We start from the raw sequence: 27,366 nt of genomic DNA, 5'->3' as shown, positions 1-27,366 counted from the left end.
ACACAGTGGCCATAAGCTGTCGGTCACATGGATGATGTGAGGAGCCCATTCTCCTTGTGGCTGCAGCTACGTACACAACAACAGCGCCAACCTTCTTCTTCTCTCATACACACACTTCACAACCCGCGTTTAAAAACCCCGGGTCTACACTGTAATTTTGGTTTGAAAGAGGTATGACATGAATAAACAATTTCAACAGCTGAAACTGAATACATGTGCAAATGCAAATTTGACCAAACCATAAATCAACACTGGCAGTTCATTGTATAATAGTTTGTAACACTATACATGTCTATATAATTAATGTTGTTGTATAAATGTGTTTTATCTATAAAAAACATATTTGGAATATGGTGAGAGTTTTTGATAAAGGGGTGTTGGAGCTCATCCGATAGGGCTGTTGGGGTACGTCAGACAAAAATGGTTTTGAAATTGTTATTGGCAGCACATAGGGTCTAACAGTACCATTACTACTGATAGGGCCTGTGCATGCAGAAAAACTAGACACTGAGGATTTGTGTTACAAGTCTGTAGTTCAAGGACTGTCAGCAGCATCCATCCATTCAGGTAGGCAGAGGGTTTTCATTGTGGGGTGATCGGGTTCACAGCAGAGGGGTTTTCCAGCAAGGAGTTTAACAAAGCAGACAGACGACTTAAGGCAACTCTGTCTTGTCTGTCAATGTCCTACGGCTACCGATGGATGTCACTGGGACAGAGAGAATCCTAAAATTACATTTTTCAATCTGGAATTCCTTTGTCTGAAGCGTAAATGCTTTTTAAATCAAGAAAGCCGCCAGATGAAACCATAACAACAATTTCCTGTTGTCTTTGGGGGATTCTTTGCCTTTTTTGTTCATTGCCATTTATTACATTACGTTGCTTAAAGGGAGCTGATATCCCCAAAAATCTGAGACTAGGCAGAGCAGATCCCATTAAATTTGCGGCGTTCTTGCGACCGCAGTGTCTGGAAGAGGTCCTGCGAAGCTTTGGCAGTGTGTTGGCTCACACTGGGAAACCACAGTGGTTAAAACTACACGTATGTTACACATCAGTATTTTTACATGTGGAAATAAAAATGTAGCCTTTGAGTAAGGGACATTGCCACCCTGTGTCCAGTAAACATCTGCTGATCAAGTCAACTTTAGTTCAACTCCTTCCAGCAGTTCCAGGGTCCTGTGATTTTGGCTCTGTTTTTGACACAGAGAAATTAGTATGTCTACAACAAACTTTGCAGAAAATCTGCAAAAAATATAGCTGAAACTGGAATATCCTAGCCCCACTGAACGCTGAGATCTACAGATGGCAATATCACTCAGTTTGTTGATCAACTACATTGATCTGAAGATTACCATGGATCCAGATATATATGGACCCCAGAGGATGAATACTTTTTCTTTGGTGATCCCCTGACATTTTCTCTATTGTACTCTGAAGTTGACATTTTGTGAAATGTCTCAAAAAGTATAGATAGTTTTGTGCAGCTATGCATGGTTCATGAGGAGGAACCCTCTGTATGACTTTTTAACTTCCAACACTTTGATGCTGAAAGTTTGGATTTCTGGTAAAATGTCCAAAAGCAATTGGATGGTGAATTGAAAGGATTGCCATTAAAGTTGACAGACAAGAGCCCAAGCGATACAGGATGTTCAAGGTAAATGGACTGTATTTATATAGCGCTTTTCTAGTTTTATCGACTGCTCAAAAGCGCTTTTACAGCACAAGTCACATTCACCCATATAGCGATGTTCCACACTTTTTCTGTCACTTTCATACACTGCCGGAAGAACCGAAAGAGGTAATATAGAGTTAAGTGTCTTTCCAAGGACACTCCGATATGCGGACTCAGAGAAGCGGGGATCAAACCAGGAACTTCCAGTTTGTTGACCACCTCTCTATTTCCTGAGCCACAGCCGCCAAACGCTGATAAAGATATTGATATATCACAATTTAAAGACATTCTGATATTAATATTTAGGACGATACTAATTGTGTAACAGAAAGACATAAACATACATACAAACAACATAAACAGCTTTTATTGTCGTTTACTCATCTCAATGTGCACATGTTTATTTCCACTAGTCTAATAATTCCCCGGATATTATCAGTTTATGAATCATCTTAAATCATATGATAAAATTGGCAATGCGAAACATTAACATGTTAACATTTTTATTGTTTGCACTTTAGCATGACAACACTAACTTCACTAGGACTGCTAAGGAATTAAAAAACAAAGTTTGAACCTCAACCTTTATTCCCTTTGCAGTATAGTAATAGTAAGCAGTTGCTTATCTGGCTAGTTGTGATTAATCCTGTCAGGGTGGCAGGGTGTTTTCCCCCTAAGCAGCTTCACTGGTTCTCTTGGGGAAACCTGAGAGTGGGTAACACTCTGACAGCAAGGGCTGAAAAGAGGTTTCAGAGAGACTGAAGAAAGCAGTAAAACCAGTGTTAACCCTGAAACCTGACGCAGTGGTCTCTCCTTACACACGTAAAAAACAGACAACAATAACATGGAAAGTCCAGCTGCTCTACCTTTTCGGACTAGTTTCCCCTGACGCAGCTTCAGAATTGACAAAAACAACTTCAACGGTTCGGAGTTTTAAGTTCTTTTTCAGCAGCACCCATATTTGAAGAAGTTTAAAGACGTACGCCTGTGTGTTTGAATCAGCTTCTTGGGTCAAGCATGTGAACACATATGAGGAATTTTACTTTGGAGTCCACCCTCTTCCCTTCCTGTTTACATAGATTGCAACCAGGACAGGGGCCTTGCTGTTAGACTACCACAAGTTGATGGGTTTTGCCGATATTGAGCTTCAGGAGACTGTTACTGCACCACAGAAAAATGCTCTCTATCATTCCTCTGAATTACAGCTCGACCGATATATTGGTTGGCCACTTGTATGCTTGTCAATATAGTTTTATTTTAAATAATCGATGCAGAAAAGATGTCTATTTATGTTTGCATTTTACATTTAAGTGAAGACAGCATGTTTCTTACTTTCTCAAATTATTCACTGTCAATATAGTGAGATAGCGTTCATTTTGCCCCCAAATACTCTCAATTTACATTGTATTCAACTCCAAAGTGAGCAGACATGGAAATAAACTGCAACTTGACTTGTTGACAGAGACATACAATTGTGACGTGCTCTGTTAGAACCAGAGAAGACATGATACAACTTTTTTTTTCTTTCTAAGGCTGAGTTGTCAGTTACCATACATTTTACACACAGGAAAAACTACGTTGCTAATTGCTGGGGTGTCCCTTTAACCAGACACACAATAGGCCATGTCAGCCAGTAAATATTATGCTGTACAATATTTGCAATGTTCAGTACTTATTTGGCTGAATTATTTTCTTTAGTAAAACTGAGGAGGACACGTGAGGATATCTCCATGATATCTCTGTTTAATGTTGATATTAGGCCCAAGTGCTTTCCCGATCACTCCTTCCTGTTCATTCACTTACTGTATTTTCCTGCTGTTGTAGTTCTTAGTCATTGTACACTTGCCAAGTCAAGCCAAGCTGCATTTCCATAACTGTTTTCTTCAAGGTGACAAGGACAGATGAATGCACATACAAACAATGTGGAGTTTGATTAATGCCCAAGACAGTTTCCTGAGTAGATGGACGGTACAGTGTGTTTGTTTGCCTGAGTTATTGTTCCATGGATACAAGAGTGCCAGGGATCTGTTATTGCATGGGATTTTTTTTGTTGCCAGTGTCTGTGTCATTAAACACCATTTTCCTGTAGACAGCTTTGTTTGGTGTCTTCAGCATTTTTTCCATTTTGAAAGTGAATGATAACCTTGCAGCTTGTTATGTCAGATTTGCTCATTTATTCACCCTGTCTTCCTCTCGCTCTGTGTCTCCTGCAGCGTGGGTGGGCTCCCTCTCCATGGGGATGATCTTCTTCTGCTCTCCCATCGTCAGCGTCTTCACCGACATCTACGGCTGCAGGATCACTGCCGTGGGCGGTGCTGCGGTCGGCCTGGTCGGCCTCCTGGCCAGCTCCTTTGTCACGTAAGGATCATGGTATCACTATGAAGTATGACATCAGTCCACCAGCAGATTTAGCCAACCCTTCATTGTGTACAGTAAAAGATCAGGAGAGTGATTGAAATTTGGAAATATGTTTCCTTGATATAGAATTTACTTATTTTAACACCATTAATATGTAGAAGCACTTTCTAAAATTTTAATAAAAGTGGCTTATCACCCTAAGAAACTAAAGATTGAAATATTAAGTCCCTGTACTATGTTGTAAAATGTTTCTTTTACATTTACATTATGAACTGTTAAAAATCATTCACAGGCAGCTTTAAAACATAAAGACAATCTACAACAACGCTATATTATCTAACATTCATAGTCCATATATGTGCTTAAAATCACATTATAGTGGCATTTATTAATTCTATTTTAATTCTAATTTTGGAAACACAGACAGTCTTTTATTATTACTTTTTGAGTGAGAGGCTCTGTACATAGCACTATGTTGTTAATCATTTCCTCGAATCCCATACTTGTATACACGTGGCCCACTCACACCAACACAGAAATATCTGATCCAAACCAAACAGCAAGCCTGTCACCCACACTTTGTCATCATTTGTAAATATAACCATAGGTAATAAACCGCTTATCAAGTTACTGTCAAGCAGCATTTCACACACAGGCTGACAGGGGAGTTCTGTCGGTTGGACAGTGCAGGGTGCAAAATGTCTCAGTCATGTGATTCTATATACAGATAGTCTGATTGATCTACTAGGACTTCTAAACCACTGGGAGCACAGCCCTGCACTTACCTGACGTACACCAGTTGACAAAATAATTTTAACTTGACTTGTTGAATGAACTGTTTCATGTATTTTGTAGGGTTGAAAGAAAAACCCAAAAGTCTACAACCTGTCAAGAAATTGTACCCTAATATTAGTTGTATCAAAGTTACGTCTCTTACTTCAGCAGGACTTGGACTGATCGGACCTGTTTATTTTTCAAGATTTATTTATTCATTTTCAACATTGCTCATTGGAAAATAAATGAATAATTTTTTGTAAATAGCAGAGGGCCTAGTATTGATCATTGAGGAGCCTTAACCAACCACCAGGGGTTTTGATTTTAAACCATCTGTATGAACTTTATCCTGAGAAATATGATTTGAAACATTTGGAATGCAGTTTAATTGAGGTGTAATGTTATTTAAACTTAATAATAATGTTAATGAAGAATTATGATCAACAGCAGCACCAACAGCTAGACAGCTACTACAGCTGCTACAGTCAGCATAGCTGCATAGCAACTCATATGGCTTTTCTTTTTTGGAGCTTCTCTTACAGTCAGCACCATGAGAACTTTGCTGTGAGGTATCTTGCAGATGGATTTTTACCAGGAAAAACATTGTCAGCAGTGAGTTTAAAGGCTGTACACTGATGTATGTTGTTGTTTTGTCGCACACAGGTCCCTGGGTCCCATGTACTTCACCTACGGCATTGTGTTCGCCTGCGGCTGCTCTTTCGCCTACCAGCCCAGCCTGGTCATCCTGGGCCACTATTTCAAAAAGCGTCTGGGCCTGGTGAATGGCATTGTGACGGCTGGCAGCAGCATTTTCACCATTACTTTACCATTTGCGCTGTCACACCTGCTGGAGAAAGTGGGCCTTCAGAACACCATGCGTGTCCTCTGCATCCTTATGTTTGTGCTGATGCTGGCTGGCTTCACCTACAAGCCCCTCCTGCCCGTCACATCCAGTAACACCCAAACAGGCAGACAGTGCCCCCCCATGAGCAAGATCTTCAATGTCAACATCTGGAAGTCTTTGGGGTATCGCATTTGGGCCTTCGGTATTCCTGCCGCCCTCTATGGCTACTTTGTGCCTTACGTTCACCTGGCAAGTTTGTGTTTTCTATTACTTTCTTCTTTAATATGCTCTCAATTCAATTCAGTGTCACTGGCCTTCACACATAGTGTGTTTTAAATGTGTGTGTTACTGGGTATGATCACCCCACTCTCGTCAATCCAATGACAAATAACAGCACATTTATGCCAAGTGAGGGGTTCCATGGTGGGATTCCAGTATCCTAATCCCATGTTTTGGATGTGTTCATTGGCACGAGAGTGGAGTCAGAGCCAGAAGTCAACTAGGGAGCTTCAACAACACAGATATCAAAACACATACTAGCAACGTGATAGTTGGAAATGTGAAAGGTGAGAAGAAGGGAAGCTGAAACCCCAGCCGGGGTCTACCAGGCATACAGTGATGGGATGGAATGTTACCACCAGGGTGAGGATTTTTCACTGGATGGCTTATGATTATTAAAGTGTACCTCAGCACTTAGGAATGTATACAGTATATGTACAGTATATACAGTCTATAAAGTTATCTTTGGCCTTTAGGAAGGTCGGCAAAATACAATTAGAAATCTTTCAAATCTTTTACAAAATGAACAATACAGCATGGAACATTTGTTCCTATTTAAGTACGCTGTAGGTAGACAACACATTTCACCTACTCAAACAACTCACAAATACTGTTTTTGGCCTTTTCTTCTTTATTTGATAAAGTCAGGAAATTGGGTGAGAGAGAAGGCAGGAATGATAATGTGAATTCTCATTTGGAAACAGATTTTGGTTTTAAGAAAAGTTTCTGACAGCTGATGCATAACTGGGGTTAACGAACAACATTATCATAGCACATTCTTATCAGTAATCTGTCCAGCATTAGCTGAACGATACCCTGAGAAGTTGTTGTATAGTTATATATGTATACAATTTTTAGGGCATTTTTTCTCCCATAAAACATTGCAAAACTGATTGTTTTATTTTGAATCCTACAATGTCAGCTTACTTATTCTGTTTGTTCTCCCCCTTACCAACACTTTCTGACATTTTAGTGTGTGTTATCGCTGCATGCGGATTAGTTAAAAAGCTCAAAACCTTCAGCAGTAACGCATGTGCATTCATGTTTACATCTATGTTGGTGCACTGCTGCATTTCTTGGCACGTTATCATCCACGGTTCATCAGTGGAATAGGACAAAACCACTAGCACGACTGTCTAAAACCCTTTCTGAAAAGAAAAGTATCATATTTCCATGAGCTCCAAGCTATATTCACTTGCATCGCATCACTGCATACAGCTCAAAGCAAGTGGCTCTTAAATTGTTTGTATCCACTGACAAACCTGGAGCCACAATCCCAGTCTCTTTGGTTCAGTCTTAAAGTTTACATACCACATATCTTAACATGATTGCATCAAACAAACAGTGCACCTCAGTAGCTTCATAATTGTCTCATGTACATTACTGGGATATGAGCTGTGTGGTCCTGGAGAATGTAGTCCAGTATGACAGGAAGACTCAGTCAGCTCTCATCCCAGTCAAGACACAATCCTGTAAACAGGTGTTGCATTACGGAATTAGCCTTTATTTTGGTTGAGCGCGTTGATGTGCTGGACAGGCTCAGTAGGTGGCTGTTTATTTGGATATGGTGATCCTGTTATTGGAGGGAGCTCAGCCTGTCCCAGGGATCCCAGCCTGTTTTCTCAACACTATTTTCCCCAGTCTGCTACTTAGACCGGTACACCACATGGGCCCGGCTGCAGCCTCTCTGCCACCCCTGGCCCACCTCTCCCCTTCTCTGTGCTTAAGGCCAAGCCCCATCCCTGTGACACTGCATGGGAAGAAAAAGAGGGAAAAAACATGAGTCAAACAGCACATTGTTCAGCTTTTCAGGAAGGGAGTCCTATCAGCCCCTCATAACCTCTCCACACTTTTCATTCTCCTATGTGTGTGTGTGTGTGTTTGTGTTTTAACAAAATGCTGAGTGCAGCCTTTAAGAGGAGCAGAGCCCCAGGTCTTTGTGTGTTTTTCCCTCTCCCCATAAAGCTGAATATATGTGAAGACTGGAAAAGGGGTAAAGTCCAATTTTGGACACACACACTTTTACTGGGTATTGCTGATTTCAGATAAGACGTTGGCCTTCAGGTAAGGCTATGTTTGCTTAGTACATGGGTTGATAAAAGGTGTGGTACTGCCGAGGGCAGAGGGGTAAGGGAATTTGAATGGACTCTCTCTGCTGCTTACTTTGCAGAAATAATCTACGTACTGAAGAACAGCACATGACTTCATTTGATCTTGTGAACCACACAGATAATGAATGGCCTCTTCTGTCTGATCATAGTATTCACATCAGTAGCAGACAGAGTGGTACTTTAAAAAGCTGCCTCTGTTTTTATGTAGATGAAGCTTGTTTCAGTGTGTTTAATGAGAAGCTCCTGCAGGGCTGTGGTTTGTGGGCTAGATGTTAATGTGGTTTGAAGTCACCTGTTGGTGTGTGAGCTGCCGTTTTGAAGCCTTGAGTTTCAGATTTTGACCAAAGCCATTTTGGTTTTTTTGCAACCGGAAGTAGATTTGGGGGTTTGTCTGACAGAGCTCGTCCACTGCGCGCTGCACCTGCAACCATGCACCGATTGGATGGACTGCCTGTTAATCAAGCTGTATCCACGCTCCAATGTATATGGTGCTTTATCTTACATTTGAATGAGACCACAATTTACAAAATGAACATCATGCTGTATTGAAGAAGACTTGAAACTAGAGATTTAGACCATAAACTCTTAAGGAACATGTTTACTGACGTTATAAATCAAGTGAGATGAAGATTCATTTTCTCATAGAATTCTATAGAAACTATTTTTGCAAACAGGGAGTCGCCCTCTGCTGGTGATTCCAGGGAATACAGGCTTCAGGCACATTCGGATTGGCTTTATTTTCTGGATATTTTTATATACAGTTTATGGTTTGGCTTCATTCTGAGAGCTGTCATGTGACCAATCTACAGTCAATGATTAAAACACATCAGTGAGCCAAGCACTGCAGTGGCTAGCTATTCAAAGAAATTAAATTTGCCTATTTTTTAATGAAGCTATAAGGTTTTCCCTGACAGTCACATAAATGAGGCATACTTCCAAAATCTCCATATTCCTTCCAGGCTCTTCATTTTGCAGCCTCGGTAGACCATGATGCATTATAGGCAAGACTGCATCTTCCTGTTTAAGTAAGAATTCTGGTCTTGTTTTTCTCTTTACACCTCTCTTAGCATCACTGTTGCTACTAATCTATCAGCTTTGAAATAAAATCAATCAGTCATGCTATTCATTAGAAAAAGAGGTAGAGCTAGGAAATTAGATGCATATGTGTGTGTGTGTGTGTTTGTGTGTGTGTGTGTGTGTGTGTGTGTCTGTGTTTGTGCCTGTGTGTATTTATTTTGCACAATTATAATGTCGTTAGACTCTGAATTGCATCACAATGGGTTTCTGAAAACGTGATCAAAGACATGCAAACCCTCAAGAAGCAAACAATCAAACTACGTACATCCTGTTGCAGTCTTTGGTGCTTTCTAATGCAACTCTGATTGGCAACCGTGCTTCATCAGTCAATTTCAAATTAATATTTCTCTATTTATTAAATTTAGTTATTTGCTCAGGGGGTTGGTGCAAATATTGGCTTTGTTTTATCAGTGTTGTAAGTGTATTGTACTGTGGGGATGACAAACAGGGTGCAGTTGTGTATGGAGACTGGGGATAGACTGATAGTTTGTAGGGATTGATCAGCTTGTGTCTAAATCATGATAAACCAGTATGACACAGGCTGGGATGGGGGCAAGGCAAACACTGCTGAGTCTATATGATCTGATCTCATTGAAGACAGAGCAGGAGCAAAGGTGCACTTTGTTTTTCCTCCTTTTTATTTGTAACGGCTAAACACGTGACACAGCACAGTGCTGCAATCTCGCAGGAAGCCTCGAATACATAACAGACATAACTGATGCAGCGTGTGAACGAGTCAGGGAGTTCAGTAGGGGATGTCTTCTTGTGTCTTCCTATACACCTTTAGCATTTACCCAGCTGGTCACAGTGACAGAGTGGCCATGTTTGATAGTCTGCTGGGTGATCAGCAGTGTTACATCACAGTTTATCAGACAGATGTCAGATAAACCCAGTTGACCAGACAGATCTTATCAGGGGGATATGGGATGTTTTTGCTGGTCATTACTCAGATGTCTTGGCTACATGATCCATTTGATGCGATCACAGTCTGAAGCTGTTACACCATCAACACATTGCACCACAGTTAAAAACCATCCAGCTCCTTGCTGAGAGAGACACAAATCAAGATGACTTTTTGGGGCAGCTGTGGCTCAGGAGGTAGAGCGGGTCAGCCACTTAACAGAGGGTCGGTGGTTCCTTTTCCCACCTCCTCAATGCTGAAGAGTCCCTGGGCAAGACACTGAACCCATGATGGCCGCTGACGGCAGCATGTGAAAGATGCATGACTGGTAAACAATGGACACGCTGTATGAATGTGTGAATGCCAACTGTACTGTAAAGCGCTGAGTTGTCAAGACTAGAAAAGCACCATATAAAAGCAGTCCAATTGACCTACAGTAAAAAGTACTGTTGCTGCTGCAGCTCAGGGGGGAACTCTCGCGGTAACGTATTGTGTCACTTCCGGTTGATGTCGCTTCTGTGAACTGTGTTTATCCACCGCTCCTCCTCGTCTCTCTTTAACACTGCGGTTTCCTCTATCTATTGGGAAACGATCCGCTCCACTCTCCCTTGTTTAGTCTAAACACTCACAGCTGTCTTCCTATTTCAGCGACTCGCTCGCTAACTCACAGCTCTTATCTGCGCTCCTCACCGTAGCTTAGCTAGTTAGCTTTAGCAGCTAACAATGGCTTCTTCCTCTCCTGCTGTCTCCTGCTCTGTCTGCTCCATGTTTAGTTACTCCTCTGCCTCCTTTAGCGATAGTGATACTTGTAGTAAGTGTAGTTTGTTTGCTAGGATGGAGGCGAGGCTCAGTCTGTTAGAAGCGCGACTCTGCACCATGGAGAGTAAGTCGTTAGCTGAGATTGTTAGCCAGTCGCCGTTAGCCGGTGCTAGTCGCTCCAGTGTAGCTTCTTTAGCTCCTTCAGCTCCCCCAGCAGCTCCCGAGCAGCCGGGAGGACAGGGCGGCTGGGTGACTGTCCGCAATAAGAGGCATAGTCCTAAACTGAAGCCCACGGTTCACCACCAACCACTTCACGTCTCTAATAAATTCTCCCCTCTCGACACACCCGCTGAGGAAACAACTCTGATCATTGGTGACTCTGTTTTGAGGAACGTGAAGTTAGCGAAACCAGCGACCACAGTCTGTATCCCAGGGGCCAGAGCAGGCGACGTTGAATCCCACCTAAAACTGCTGGCTAAGGATAAACGTAGATATGGTAAAATTATTATTCACGTCGGCAGTAATGACACCCGATTACGTCAATCGGAGGTCATGAAGATGAATATTGATTCGGTGTGTACTTTTGCAAGAACAATGTCGGACTCTGTAGATTTCTCTGGACCCCTGCCCAACTTGAACAGTGATGACATGTATAGCCGTACATCATCACTAAACCGCTGGTTGTCGAGGTGGTGTCCAGATAACAATGTGGGCTTCATAGATAACTGGCGCACCTTTTGGAGAATTCCTGGTCTGATGCGGAGAGACGGCATTCATCCAACTTTGGATGGTGCAGCTCTCATTTGTAGAAACCTGACTCGGTTACCTAGACGGTCAACCCCGTGACTTTTCAGAGTTGGGACCAGGAAGCAGAGTTGCAGTCTTACACGCTTCTCTGCGCTTCTATTACAGCAGTCACCCCCACAAAACCCCATAGAAACTGTTTCTGCCCCACGACCACTTCAACTATCTAATCCAAAGGGAAATAAAAGAGGTGTAATTCACACAAATCTCATAAAGATCAACACAAAGCCTATAAATGAACCTAACAATAGAACAATAAAATGTGGATTATTTAATATTAGGTCACTCCCATCTAAATCTTTGTTAGTGAATGATCTGATAACTGATCAGCACGTTGATTTATTCTGTATGACTGAAACCTGGCTACAGCCAGAAGAATATGTTAGTTTAAATGAATCAACACCTCCCTCTTATAATAATACTCATATTCCTCGGACCACAGGACGAGGAGGAGGAGGAGTAGCAGCAATCTACCAAGCAGACTTATTGCTTAACGCTCGACTTAACCATAGTTTTAACTCATTTGAAAGCCTAACTCTTAGCCTCCTTCACCCTAGCTGGAATTGTCAAAAACCAGTTATTGTAGTCGTTGTTTATCGACCACCAGGCCCTTACTCTGAATTTTTATCTGAATTTTCAGACTTTTTATCTGAGTTGGTGCTTAGCACAGATAAAGTTATTATAGTGGGTGACTTCAACGTTCATGTGGATGTTGCCAACGACAGTCTTAGTTCTGCCTTTAATTCGCTCATAGACTCAATTGGTTTTACTCAACATGTAAACAAACCCACTCACTGTTTTAATCACACCCTCGACCTCGTTCTGACCTATGGCATAGACATTGACAATCTTATAGTATTTCCTCAAAACCCTCTGTCCGATCACTACTTAGTTACATTTGAATTCTCCATTATTAACTTTACTGAATTTGGAGAAAAGTTCTATTACAGCAGGTGTCTATCAGAAAACTCTGTTAGTAAATTCAAAGAAACAGTTCCTTCGTTATTTACTCTACTGCCATGTGTCGATACAGTGCAGGATCGTTATCAAAACTTTACTCCCATACAAATTGATGATGTTGTTGATAGTGCAGCAGCCTCACTACGTTCCACACTTGACACTGTCGCCCCTCTGAAAAAGAAGACAGTCAAACAGAGGAGGATAGCTCCATGGTTTAATGCACAGACACGCGCTTTAAAACAGACGTCACGTAGGTTAGAAAGGAAGTGGCGTTCCAATAGTCTAGATGATTCTCACCTAGACTGGAAAAATAGTTTAATTACATATAAGAAAGCCCTCCGAAATGCCAGAACCAATTATTTTTCTTCACTAATAGAGGAAAATAAAAACAACCCCAGGTTCCTCTTCAGCACTGTAGCCAGGCTGACTGAGAGTAAAAGCTCTACTGAACAGTCTATTCCTCCAACTCTAAGTAGCAATGATTTCATGAGTTTCTTTACTAATAAGATTATTACCATCAGAGAAAAAATTTACCAGCTTCTTCCCACTAATGGCACATGGTCCAGTACTGTAGGTTCTGAACCAATAGTATCGCCTAATTTTTATTTAGAATGCTTCTCCCCTATAGATCTGGCTGAGCTGACTTCACTTGTCACTTCATCCAAGTCATCAACCTGTCTTTTAGATCCTATTCCATCAAGGCTATTTAAGGATGTATTACCTTTAATTAATAATTCCATATTAGATCAGATCAATTTATCTATATTGACAGGCTATGTACCAAAGGCCTTTAAGGTGGCAGTAGTTAAACCTCTGCTCAAAAAACCAACTCTGGACCCAGATATCTTAGCTAACTATAGACCCATATCAAACCTCCCCTTTATCTCTAAAATCCTTGAAAAAACTGTTGCTAACCAGTTATGTGACTATTTACACAGGAATAGTCTGCTTGAAGACTTTCAGTCAGGTTTTAGAAAACATCATAGTACAGAAACAGCACTACTGAAGGTTACCAACGACCTTCTCATGGCCTCAGACAGTGGATATGTTTCTATTCTCGTCCTTTAAGATCTTAGTGCTGCATTTGATACCATCGATCACAAAATTCTGTTACAGAGACTAGAACACATTGGGATTAAAGGAACAGCACTAGAATGGTTTAAGTCCTACTTATCTGATAGATTTCAGTTTGTTAACGTTAATAACAAATCTTCCATGCATACAAAAGTGAGACATGGAGTACCACAAGGTTCTGTACTGGGACCGATACTTTTCACTCTATATATACTTCCTTTAGGCAATATTATAAGAAAACGCCGCATCAATTTCCATTGCTACGCTGATGATACCCAGCTGTATTTATCTATAAAGCCAGATGAAACTAATCAGGTCGACAAACTTCTGGATTGTCTTAAAGACATAAAGGCCTGGATGACTTATAATTTTTTACTTCTAAACTCAGAAAAAACTGAGGTCATTATACTCGGCCCTAAACACCTCAGAGAAACATTATCTGATCATATAGTTACTTTGGATGGCATTACCTTGGCCTCCAGCTCTACTGTGAGAAACCTTGGAGTTACCTTTGACCAGGACATGTCCTTTGACTCACACATAAAACTAGTCTCTAGGACAGCCTTCTTTCACCTGCGCAATATCAAGAACATTAGAAACATCCTCTCTCAAAAGGATGCTGAAAAACTAGTCCATGCTTTTGTTACTTCTAGACTGGACTACTGTAATTCATTACTGCTAGGATGCCCCAATAAGTCTGTGAAAAGCCTCCAGCTAATCCAAAATGCCGCAGCTCGAGTTCTGACAGGAACTAGAAAAAGAGATCATATTTCTCCAGTGTTAGAATCTCTGCATTGGCTTCCTGTAAAATTTAGAATAGAATTCAAAATACTGCTCCTAACATACAAAGCCCTTAATAATCAAGCTCCATCATATCTTACAGAGCTCCTAGTTTCATATTATCCCAATAGATCACTTCGCTCTGTAAATGCAGGATTACTTGTGGTTCCCAGAGTCTGTAAAAGTAGAATGGGAGGCAGAGCCTTCAGCCACCAGGCTCCTCTCCTCTGGAACCAGCTCCCAGTTTGTGTCAGGGATGCAGATACCCTGTCTACATTTAAAGTTAAACTTAAAACCTTCCTTTTTGATAAAGCTTATAGTTAGAACTGCTCAGGTGTTTAATAAACCATTTCTTTATTATGCTGTTATAAGCCTAGACTGCTGGGGGAACTTATATCATGAGCATCTTTCTCCCTCTCCCGTTCTCTCCTTCTCCCTCTTTCTCTCCCTTTATATCTCTCTCCTTCTCCCACCTTTTCAATCTCTCTCTCTCTCTCTCTCTGCCCCCATGTATCTACATTACATGTCACTAACTCTGTTTTCTCTCTCCCCTAGTAGATCTGACCCCAGATCTGCAGGATCCAAACCCGTCATTATTATTATTACTATCATTATTATTAATAACATCATTGTATTTATAAGTATCAGTTTTCACTAATTATAAGTATCAGTCTGGTAGAAATTAAAGCAACTGTTATACTACCCCCCCATCCCCCGATATGTTTACAGTACATGTCACTAACCCTGTTTGTGTTTTCTATCTCTCCTAGTGTATCTCTGACCCCAGAGCTGCAGGACCCAAACCCGTCATTATTATTATTATTGCTATTATTAATATTAATATTAATATCATCACTAATAATAACAACAACATAATTGTATTTTTTAATTATAAGTATCAGTCTGGTAGAGATTATAGCGGCGGTTGTACAACTGTCCTCTCTCTCTCTTCTCTCCTACTGTCTCTCCTCCCACCCTCTTTCTGCCCACCTCTCCTCTCTTCCTCCTCTCTCTCCTCACCCCAACCGGTCGAGACAGATGACCGCCCACAACTGAGTCTGGTTCTGTCAGAGATTTCTTCCTGTTAAAAGGGAGTTTTTTCTCTCCACCGTCGCCAAGTGCTTTGCTCATTGTGGGATTTGTTGGGTTTTCCCTGTAATATTGTAATATTGACCTCACTATGTAAAGTGCCTTGAGACAATGTATGTTGTGATATGGCGCTATACAAATAAAATTGAATTGAATTGAATTGAAGTAAGATGATGAGCACCAGATTAAATATGTAAACCTTTCAAGCAGGACTTCAGCTGGAAGAATTAGAAGAATAAACCGTGATTGAGTATTTGTTTCATCAGTCACTGTATGTATATACATTGTGCTGTATTGCCTCTGAACAGACACTTCAGAATACAGAGCAGGGTATTGTGGCGCTGTGATCAAGATAAGTCATCTCGAGTGTGAGTTGCAGGGGGGAGCAGACACAAGGGTCCTTTGAGCAGGAGAGCTGCAGTTTGCCTGGAGGTAGAGGCAGCTGGCAGAAGTCCACAGAGCAGGCACCTCTTTTTCTCTGGCTCTCAAACGCTGGGCCTCACAGATTGGTCACTTGGGGAAGGGGGGACACAGATTTAGTGAGCAGGCGGGGAAATTGAACATCTGGGCTGCTTTTCTCACGCTCTGAAGTGGAAACCAGATTAAACCAGAAGACGAATCAGCAACTGTCTGATAAAGGGGCTGATGAGTATTAGGCTGGGGTGTTTTGGCTTCACTTTTGGGAGCTGTCATGTCATCCATCTTTACAGTCATTGGTTACAACAGCAAATTCCTGTGCACAGAGCAGGGGGGAGGAAAACTTTGACTTTCTTGGAAAGGCACTCACTTGGCCTCAGCTCTGCCAAATACTTCACATCACTTACACTGAGATTCCTGCAAAACATATGGAGAGTTCTGACCATCCCATGCAAGATAAGTGTTGTGTTATCAACACACTAATGTAATGTAACTCTTCTTACTTTAAACTGAAGTAAGAAAATGCTAAATGCTGTGAGGCTGAAAGGCTCAAAGAGGACTGGATTATGGAGAGCCACCCATCGGTTTGATTACTGAAAGACTCACCACTGAGTTCATCACTGCCATCTCAAACTTCCCAAACTGAGAAAGCCTCTGAAGGACTTTTACCTTTACTCTATTACCGTGTAAAATTAATGTTTTAATGTTGTGGTTGTCTGTGTGATGGCAGCTTTGTGTCTGATTTGTCCTGTAGTATCAGTATCACATCAGGATGTAGTTTGTTGTGTGTTTTTCCCAGGTGTTTAATGTGAAAAGTAAAGATCTCATTGAGATTCTGAAGTTGCTTTTGGCATTTCCTCTTCCACATTTTCTCAATTTCTCTCTTTTTTTTCTTTTTGTTACGCTGGATTAGAGCCCTGAGACAGCTGTGTTCATCTGTTTCCCTTACTGTCTACAGATGAAGCATGTCGAGGAGCGGTTTGGACAAGAAGCCAGTAAAGAGGTTCTGCTCATGTGCATTGGCATCACATCCGGCGTGGGCCGTCTCATTTTCGGCAGAGTGGCAGACTACGTCAATGGAGTCAACAAAGTCTACCTGCAGGTGAGCACCTGGCATCAGCTGTGAAAATAACATTCTCAAAACAAATGTAGTTGTCTCCTCCAAACTTTCTAGTTTTATAGTGTGCCATGTGTGAAAAAGTACGGGTTTAAAAGGCAGATTTATTTTTTTAAATAGTAGCTAATATTCAAAATTCTTCTGTTTGCACGAAAAAACTCAGAAACAGCATTTAAGCTTTCATTTACATAACTCATATGGAACTTAACAAAAGATAAAAATGACAAATGAAATAAAAACTGTCTCTCGCCTCCTCTCAGGTGGCTTCCTTTTTCGTTATTGGCCTCATGTCCATGATGATCCCTCTGTGCCACATCTTTGGCGGGCTGATTGCCGTGTGCCTGCTGATGGGGTTGTTTGACGGTTGCTTCATCTGCATCATGGCCCCTATTGCCTTCGAGCTGGTCGGGGACAAAGACGTGTCCCAGGCCATCGGCTTCCTTCTTGGACTGATGTCTGTGCCTATGACTGTGGGTCCCCCAATCGCAGGTAATAAAGACTGGGTCAATTCTAGCAACAAAATCTGTATTTATATAGCACTATTCTAGTCTTATTGACCACTCAAAGCTCTTTTCAGTCATACTCAACTATTCACATAGTGCGGGGATCGAACCGACGCCCTTATGGTTAGTGGACAACCGTGTCCACAGCCACCCATCTGTCTGGCTGTCATTGTTTCCAGGAACCTTCATTTACATCACAGTTATTGAAAAGCAATGACAGCAGATGTTTGTGTTGCAGCAATGAATACTAAGGGCCTTATCTTACACTTGGTGCAACACAAGTGTTTATGTTAGTTTCCGACTGACACAGATGTCCCTCCCTCTTCCAGCACCCACGTTCTTTAGATAGCATAATGCACCCACTGGTGTGTTGGTCTTAAAGTGAGCTGTCCGGCTCATTTTTGTTGTTACACTCACAGATGATTTGTTTCCTCTGCAGTGAAGCATTCTCTCTCACTGCCTGGTGAAACCACAATTATAATATCAATCTACCAAGGTGCAAGCTCGAATGACTTTTAAAGGGAATGGCAGATGGTACTCCCAATGGTTTATTGAATGTTATCCCTAAATCACACCCATGATTACTAAGGAAACAAAGTACAACCCTTCTGAACCATGCACCTGGTGCAGAAGTACATTTGGTCACTTTAAATTTTACACCATGAGCTTAGAATTTTGAAATAGAGCCTTTATTCTTAGAATTAGAAAGGTACATAAGGGGAATAAACTGTCATTGTTATTGTTCAAATTAATATATTATCAGTTTGTCCACCTTTTAATAAATAAATCAGGTATCTCTCTCTCTCTGTTGAAATTTGGCTGTTGTTGGTGAAACCATGTAATACCATTTAATGTTGGTAATTCTTTTTTATATCATTCGATATGATCTTATAGGGCTGCACGGTGGTGTAGTGGTTAGCACCTTCTCCGGCTTCCTCCCACAGTCCAAAGACATGCAGAATGGGGTTAGGTTCATTGGAGACTCTAAATTGACCATAGGTGTGAATGTGAGAGTGAATGGTTGTCTGTCTCTGTATGTGGCCCTGCGATAGGCTGGCGACCTGTCCAGGGTGTACCCCGCCTCTCGCCCAATGTTAGCTGGGATTGGCTCCAGCGACCCCCCCGCGACCCTTCAATGGATAAAGCGGTAGACGATGAATGAATGATGAATGATATGATCTTATATATATTGTACTTATAGAAGATGTCTATCTTTCCCTGATATTTCTTTTGGGACGTCTCATCCATGGTCTTTTGCACCATCTAGTGTATATTTTGCCACCTTGTAGTTGCAGGACGTAAAGTAGAATCACACACTGTATAATAATAGTTGTGTTATTCAATGTGAAAAGCATGAATTTTGGACACTGGAACATGACTGAAGCTCATTGTATAAGTTCATAGGTTTCCCACAATAGAAGTCAGTATCAGTACTGACTGGGTATCAGCACAGTGGAAATGGACTGTATTTACAGTATATAGCGCTTTTCTAGTCATATACACCATCACTATGCTATTTTCTATCATTCATACACATTCATTCATACACAAGAGGCAATTAATGGTTAAGTGTTTGGCCCAAGGACACATCGGCATGTGGACTGGCAGAAGCGCCAACCCTCGGGTTGATGGACGAACGACCTGCTGAGCCACAGCTGCCACAGTGGCAGTGAAGTCTGACACTGGGAGACATTGAGTGATGAAGTGTCAATTTCTCATATAATCCTGTATTAACATATACACTGTTTAAATTGTGTTTTGGTATGTGGGAAAGACTGTGTACGAGAGGTAATAATTAGCTGAGCCTGGGGGAGAGAAGCAGATGAGGGAAATGGGGTTTAGAAGGGGTTAAGTGTCAGCTGGTTTTATTAGGGGTAGTATGACATTTGGGCCAGGAAGAAGGATTCAGAGAGGTGATAAGGCCAACATTCTTGGTGACCTGGCCGCCTTGGTCTGGTTCTTTAGGATGTCTTTTCCGTGTGATCTGGGTCAGACCTCTGAACCATTTCATGGCGAAGGAGCTCTGAACCAGCTGAACAGACTCTGTTGTACTCTTGACTTTGATTCAGTTAAATATGACTTGTATTCAAACTTGTTATATTGAATGATTATTTGTTCATTTCTCGAGGAGATCAAGATTTCCACCACAATGATAACATGCACTGTAGCTATCTGGTTATTGTATCTACATGTAACAGGTCAGTGATAAGCTGTGCTGTGGAAAATGACTTATATAGAAAATGTCAAACTCAGAATTTCCTCTGCCTCAAGATACCAGGAAGATCTATCCTTAAATGTACAGAGGGTGTCTGCTGGTTCCACAGGAGAGGAGCCTGGTGGCTGAAGGCTCTGCCTCACATTCTACTCTTACACACTCTGGGAACCACAGGTAGTCCTGAGTCAGCTCCTGGTGACACTTGTTATTGAGACTTTCAGGCTCCAGTTAGGTCGTTGTTGTGATTGTGGGTCGAAGATTCAGGCCAAACTCCAAACTGTGTCTGCCTTAATGCTCATACAAGACCTGTTTTCAGTGTTCCGCAAAGAGAAGGGGTCAGGTAAACTTTGACCTTCATCAGTGTTTTTCTGACCCCTGTTGGAAACGTGATAACATCTTTGTTTTTCTCTCTCCTTGTCGTTGGTTGCAGGCTTCCTGAGGGACAGACTCGGTAGCTACGACGTGGCCTTCTACCTGGCAGGCATCCCACCGATATTCGGAGGAGCTGTGCTGTGTCTGATACCCTGGGTGGAGGCCAGGCGCAAGAGGGTAGAGAAGGAGGCCCTGAACAAGGAGCAAGGTGTCACCCAGACAATGATCGAGCACGAGAAGGCTCGGGAAGACGCTCAATGCAAAACAGGAGAGTCTGTCCTCTAAGTGCCACTCTGAACTAACTGAAAGAGTGACACAAAGGGCCAGACTGAGACCTCCGCTTAGTGGCAGCATTAACTTACAATCAGTGTGTGTGTGTGTGTGTGTGTGTGTGTGTTGGGGGGGGGGGGGGGGGGGGGGTTTGGGTTTAGCCCAGATTATAATCTGCCTTTAGTAGGAGAATTTAAAAAATGCCAAAGCGATGAAACATATCAGTAACATGTTGGAGGTGTGCAGTTGAACATGAATGTGATCCTGAAGAACTATGCATTAGGTTGTGTTAATTGGACGGAAATAATCTTAGAACAGTAAAACATGAAGCTTAAATGAACATGTCACAGGGAAAATACAGTGAAAGCTTAAATTCACAGTCTTGCCACAGATAGCTTTCTTAAGGTAAAGGAGGACTTACATTACTCCTTACAATCAGTTTTACACTATCATGTACATTTATAAAAATATACATATACATATATGTAGAATGATATTTATAGAAGGGATCACAGTTGTTTGTAGGACAATAACTTGATTTAGCCTCAATCTAACTTTGTTTTGCGTCAGTCCAAAGCAAAGTGGTCTGCTAAAGATCTCTATGGAAACCTCTATTGTTGTCTCCAGTGTGCTCTGTGTAAAACAGTCTTAAACATGCCAAATATCACATTTCATATTATTTCAAAGGGACTTTGTAGAGTTGGGAGGTGATTGTCAGTGTCAGTTGTGAAGCTTCGGGCTCATCTGAGCTGTAAAGGTGCTCCGACACGTCAAGGGAAGCAGCTTTAAGCACAATGATTTCACTCACTGTCAATAACGCTGACGCGTCGACAAACAGTGCCGTCCTCCAGACTGGATCCAGGTAATCTGTGGGTGGGGTGGAGATGGGAGGGGTGGGGATGGGCATAGAGGGCTCTGTGACAGGAGGAAGCCTCTAGCTCACTACTTAACATTTCACTTTGCGTGTACAAATGCACTCACTTTCAGTGATGACTTTAAATGTTGAATCATGGGAAACATGAGAACGGTGTTTGTTTCAAGTCGAGGCTGACTGAAGTATTGAATTGAAGCAGTATTTCAAGTGGTAGGACTTGCTTTTTAAGATATTATTTTATTTTTAATTTTTAAATTTGCTCTTTTTTTCCCTCTGTTATTTGGCCCGAGGATTTTTCACCTTTTACTTTGTGCAGCATGAATTCCCAATGTGATAACTCTGCTACAAAGCGATGAGCACCAGGTCATAAAACAAGTCTCACCATGTTACATGTTACAGCATGTCTGCTTGGATAGATTGACCTCTTTAAACAATAACAACAAAAACACTGGTGCATAGTATTCCCTCAACACTTGATAAAAAGGATATTTCACATTTATAGTATCTTATGATTTTAGAGACTCAGTCCTCTATTAACCTTCAATAGGAAAGTGTGTTTTATTTTATGTTATTTTGTGGAGAATGTAATGCTGTAAAGCCTTTGTTTAATTTTCTGAAGACCAAAATGTGCTGAAATGTAAATGGCGGAAAGTGTGTTAATTCTTTTTTCTTGTTGTCATTCATCACCGATCTGAACCATCACAACATCACTGTTGACTGTTGACAGTGACAGGCTGCCCAAGGGCCGCTGACCTTGAAGACAATACACCATTGCAGAGTTGCTGTGTGTCGATGATTTATTTCCTCTGCAGAACTGGGACACTCTCTACCTCAGAATAAAATAGAGTACAACTTCCCCAGCCTGGACTGTCCTGTTCCTCCTTCAGGGGCGGTTCAACAGTGTTCGTGTTTGAGCAGTGTGACCACAGAAAGACAAAGAAACCTTACAGTCATAGAAGATGATCTCTCCGCCTGACGCTTTGCTCTTAAATGAAATACCTTATTTTACACAAGTGTGAGAAGCTTGTCAGCATTTACAACTTTTCTGCTCTAAATTGATATGTTTATTATGACTAAATCACATCAGTTGCCTTTCTATTTGAGTCTGTCTTTTTAAATGAAATGTATGACTGTTATGAGCAGACTGCCTGTTCATAGTTTATTTTTTAGAGTGATAGCAATTTGTGATATTCACTAATGAGAGCCTCAAGTAATTTCTTGTCAGAAATTGCTTCATTTGTACCTATGAATATTGATTGTAAACATTTTTTTTAATTAATCTTGATCACTTTTTACAGACTAATTTAATTAAGGCCTGGCTTCATATCTGCTTCTTGAAGTGACCTGTGCCATTCAAAGAAATGTCTGGAACAATGTCCATAATGTTTTTTTATTTAGAAATGATTTTAGTTCACAGCAAAGAGATGAACGCCCTATAAAACTGCCTTGACATTCAAAAGGTTTTCTGTCTTAATAGTGTTTACAGAGGTATTATGTGGCAAACGGCTCCTGTACCATGTTTGGAGGTGTTTTTTTAGTTGAGCTAGTGTGACCCAGTGTTTAGGCATTTTATTATTTGCTGTTATTGTATTGGCTCTCTAACGTCCAATCCAACCACTGGATTTGTTCAGAATATCTTTAAACATGTATGCATGTTGTTTTTGCTGCAAGTGCAGAAAGTTTTATCCTCAAAACTTTACTGCAAAGATTGCATCTTAGCTTTTTCTATCCTGTTTTTTCATAATTTCTTTCTGTCCTTAATGCTCAGTTTCAATATGTATTGTTTGCTCTACGTTGCATGTGGTTGATTATTATTTTACCTCATGAATTAACTAAATATTTTCTACTTAGATATTAGTTTGCTATGTTTGCTATCTGCGACAGGATGTGTGGTGACCTACAGTATATGCAATGTATGTAAAATAATCAGATTTCATCATTTTCAAGACAGTAAACAAAAAATATGTTTACATTTTTGGTGACTTTCTCCTAATTGATTAATTTTCCATTTGTGGCTGGAACAGTGTGTCGTCACTGAACATAAGCTCTTCATTTATTAGATCAATTAGAGTTTTTCTGGACTGCTGAGGCACTGGTATCCACTTGATCTTCATCATCACCTTCTTAGCACAGCAGAAGTTTTTACTTACAAATGTTGGGTTCACACAAGTTTTTACAGCCCCTTTCAAAATAGTTAACACAGATCTCATTCCAGAATACATTACTTTAATGGTTCAACTTTGCTAAACTAAATAAAAATATCTGTTCACAGCTGGTAGAAATGACTTTGATGAATCAATAATTCAGTTCATTTTTATTCAATTTTTTTGTATAGTGCCAAATCACAACATACATCGTCTCAAGGCACTTTACATAGTACGGCTGAGACCTCATAATATTACAGAACCCAACAAATCCCACAATGAGCAGCACATGGCAACTGTGGAGGAGGAAAATCTCCCTTTAGCAGGAAGAAATCTCTAGCAAATAAGAATTCACATGTGAGAAGTTCTTTTGCCCAAATCTTCATTCAGCTTCAGTCTTCATCCACCTGTAAAAGCTACCACCTCTGTGTTGCTCTTTGCAGACATGGTTCAAAGAGGCCAAAGGCATGTGAGTAGTACAAAAAGTACAAAATGCAGTAATACAGTGAAAAAGCTGAACGATGTCCACATTTGTCTAGTTCACATGATTACATGTCCAAGACTTTTTACTGCATTAGTGAAGGTTCAGAGTGCAGCAGGGTCATATCTCGAGTTCAATCGTATTGGGAGAAAATACAATTCATGCTGTGATATGCTCCCTTGCCTTTTTTGGCACATACTATAATGATGTAACAGATGGCACCAAGATTTAAGCAATCCAGAAAAACTGTAAATGACTCCAATGTCTGTGTGAAGCACAAAGACACACACAGACATAGTTGAAAGGTTTATGACAGACAACATTCCAGAATGTTACAATCCGTCACCATCAGCATGGTGTCAGTGAAGGCCGAGTGCGGCAAGGATTGCTGCATGTTGAATGTAAAGAGACTTTTCAACTTCAGACGTGAAACATGTAACCAGTGAATGGAATGTGGATGAACCGCTTCTTTCTGTTCTCTTGACCCATATTTGTGTGATCAAGGGACTTTTGTGTCTTATATCGGGCTCTTTTTTCATCTAATGTAATGTTTAATCCACAGTTCTCTACATTTTAGCACTAGAGGTATGGTTATTCATCCTAAAGCATGACTTGTAATCAGTCTGAGATGAATCGTGCCTGATGAGGCAAAACCCAGGTAATAGATGCCCTACACATGGATTTTCAAGGGTCCTTGATGGGCGGCTCCAAATGATCAACAAGACCTCCACATAATCAACAACCAAACATCATGGGAAATTGTCAACAGGTAACTATTGTTGCATGAAACAATACACAGGAGTGTTTATAATTTCATCCAATGCTCATATTATTTGTTATTAGATTATCCACAAAATCAAGTGCAACAGACAAATCAAAACTGATGGGACACTAAAGTCCCAGTTGTCTCACAATTGCAGTTTGAGAGTGTGAAGATAAAAGTACTTTTGCACTTTAAATCAACCATATGGGGAACTAACTAAGAACATTCATTGAAGTATTGCACATAAGTATACTTCTTAGGTACTTTGATTTTTTTCCTTTTATGCAATTCCGTCACAAGAAATTATCATTCCAGAGGAATACATATTTTACTTATTAGTGAAAAATCTGAATTATTAAATTCCTTCAGCATGCATATGCACTATATATCTATTTTTACTTTCTCTTTATGGCATCATGAGGCAACATAATGTCGGTGCCTCCACCAGCTTACCTCTCTCCCTCTCACTGTGAAACACTAGAGGTCGCCATTTTCTCTAAATTGTAATAACCTAGTGTCATTATCACTCAGTATTCCAACCAATATTAACACAGAATAGGATAAAATACAATATGATTATATCTAAAAGGAAACAAAAATTATCAGAGGGGGTAGAGATCAAGGTGGGCTTTAGATTTTATTATATTGAATTATACCTTTAATGGTATAATTAACTGAATGCGACGCAAAGTTTTCGCGTCGCTTCCGGTGTGAACGCACCATTAGATAAAGTGGATAATATACTTTTTACAGAATCCTAACAGTATTTGAAATGCTTTCCCTAAATATGTATCTGATTCAGATTCAGATTCAGCTCTCTTAAAGTTAGAGCTGCTCAGGTGTTTAATAAACCATTTCTTTATTATGCTGCTATAGGCCTAGACTGCTGGGGGAACTGGTATCATGAGTATCTCTCTCCCTCTCTCTCTCCCTCCTTCTTCCTCCTTCTCCCTCTCTCTTTCTCTCTCTCTCTCTCTCTCTCTCTCTCTCTCTCTCTCTCTCTCTCTTTCCCTCTCTTTATCTGCCCCCATGTATTTACATTACATATCACTAACTATGTTTTCTCTAACTAAGTATCAGTCTGGTAGAGATTAAAGCATCTGTAATACAACCCCCCCATCCCCCAATATGTTTACAGTACATGTCACTAACCCTGTTTGTGTTTTCTATCTATCCTAGTGTATCTCTGACCCCAGAGCTGCAGGACCCAAACCCCTCATTATTATTGTTATTTCTATTATTATTATTATTATAAGTATCAGTCTGGTAGAGATTAAAGCGGCGGTTGTACAACTGTCCTCTCTCTCTCTTCTCTCCTACTCTCTCTCCTCCCACCCTCTTTCTGCCCACTTCTCCTCTCTCCCCCATTTCTCTCCTCACCCCAACCGGTCGAGACAGATGACCGCCCACAACTGAGTCTGGTTCTGTCTGAGATTTCTTCCTGTTAAAGGGAGTTTTTTCTCTCCACCATCATCAAGTGCTTGCTCATTGTGGGATTTGTTGAGTTTTCCCTGTAATATTGTAATATCTACCTCACTATGTAAAGTGCCTTGAGACAATGTATGTTGTGATATGGCGCTATACAAATAAAATTCAATTCAATTCAATTGAATTCAACTGGTGCACTGTTAATGATTTCTGTAAATTTACAGCAAGATTTCAACAGTATTAACCAGTTATTTGTTAAAACAGCACTTTACTGTAAATAAAAATGACAATCTGTAAAATTACACTATATTGATGTGTTTTTTGACAGCAAAATGCTGTATTGCTAAAATACAGCACTTTACTGCAGAATAACTTAAATAACAGTGTCTTACAGTATTTATTGCATTCTGGGAAGAGAAAATTCATCAGCACGTGGAGCTGGGATCGATTGTTTTCCTCATCTATCCACATCTGTCGAATTATTTGATGAGTATTAATTTTACTTAATCCATAAATCAGTGAAACGTCTATCAGTGATTTTTCCAGGTTGTTTGCATCCTCGAATATGTGCATGTCTCATCATAGATGGATTAGGCAGCTAGCTACAGTTTCATAGACTGCTTAGTCTGACAACATAAGCTCATTTTTAGTCTTGACAGTGTAAACCAATGAAAACCAATACATCAGTTGAAGCAACTTGAAGCCTTTCATTCATGCTGTTATTCAGTGGAAGAAGTTTTGCACAACTTCACTTTTACACAGAGTCTTAAGAAACACTATCTTTTTTCAGGCACTTCATTAGAATAAACCCTGAGAGAGGAACCAAGGCTGGACGGGGCAGAGTCTCCAACAAGAGTCGATCCACACGTCCACTCTGCTGAGGAGACTGGATTCTGATTGGGCCTTCATCTAAGACGGTGAGCTAATTCAGCCCCATGACTCACTTACATGTTTCTCTAATTCTTTGAATTCATTTCTTTCTCTTTCTTTCTCTCTCTTACACAGAGTCAGAGGTGGTTTGAGAGGACCAGAAGTCCATCACTCCTCTGACATCGTTCAACTCTTGGACTTCTGCACTTACACTTAAGTACCTTGTTATAGCCTGAATGTACAGTTCATATTTGGAATTTTGTATTTTTATTGTTTTGATACAGCATTATATTGACCAATATTTTGTCCCAGGTCTTTGTTAGTACTAGTTTAATATGCTATTGTTCTGCATGTGCAGTTTACAACGTGTTATTAAAAAAAAAAGAGGTTGTGATTTATTTGATTGAAAAATCTGTGATTTAGCTCTGGACTT

The 27,366-nt window shown here is 40.6% G+C and overlaps 1 protein-coding gene across 1 annotated transcript in view; it reads left to right on the top strand.

Moving 5' to 3' along the window:
- Positions 1 to 23,217, top strand: part of slc16a10 (solute carrier family 16 member 10) — a 40,390-nt gene extending 17,173 nt beyond the window's left edge. Inside the window, exons 2-6 of the mRNA XM_035617189.2 lie at positions 3,883 to 4,027; positions 5,465 to 5,894; positions 16,855 to 16,998; positions 17,274 to 17,502; positions 20,162 to 23,217. Coding sequence (XP_035473082.1) covers positions 3,883 to 4,027; positions 5,465 to 5,894; positions 16,855 to 16,998; positions 17,274 to 17,502; positions 20,162 to 20,388 — 1,175 coding nt within the window. The 3' untranslated portion in view covers positions 20,389 to 23,217. The remainder of the gene's footprint in view (positions 1 to 3,882; positions 4,028 to 5,464; positions 5,895 to 16,854; positions 16,999 to 17,273; positions 17,503 to 20,161) is intronic.
- Positions 23,218 to 27,366: the final 4,149 nt, after the last annotated feature.

The sequence above is a fragment of the Scophthalmus maximus genome, chromosome 18 (genome assembly GCF_022379125.1).
Source record: "Scophthalmus maximus strain ysfricsl-2021 chromosome 18, ASM2237912v1, whole genome shotgun sequence".
Classification (NCBI taxonomy): Eukaryota; Metazoa; Chordata; class Actinopteri; order Pleuronectiformes; family Scophthalmidae; genus Scophthalmus; species Scophthalmus maximus.
This window is presented reverse-complemented; position numbering and strand designations above follow the sequence as displayed.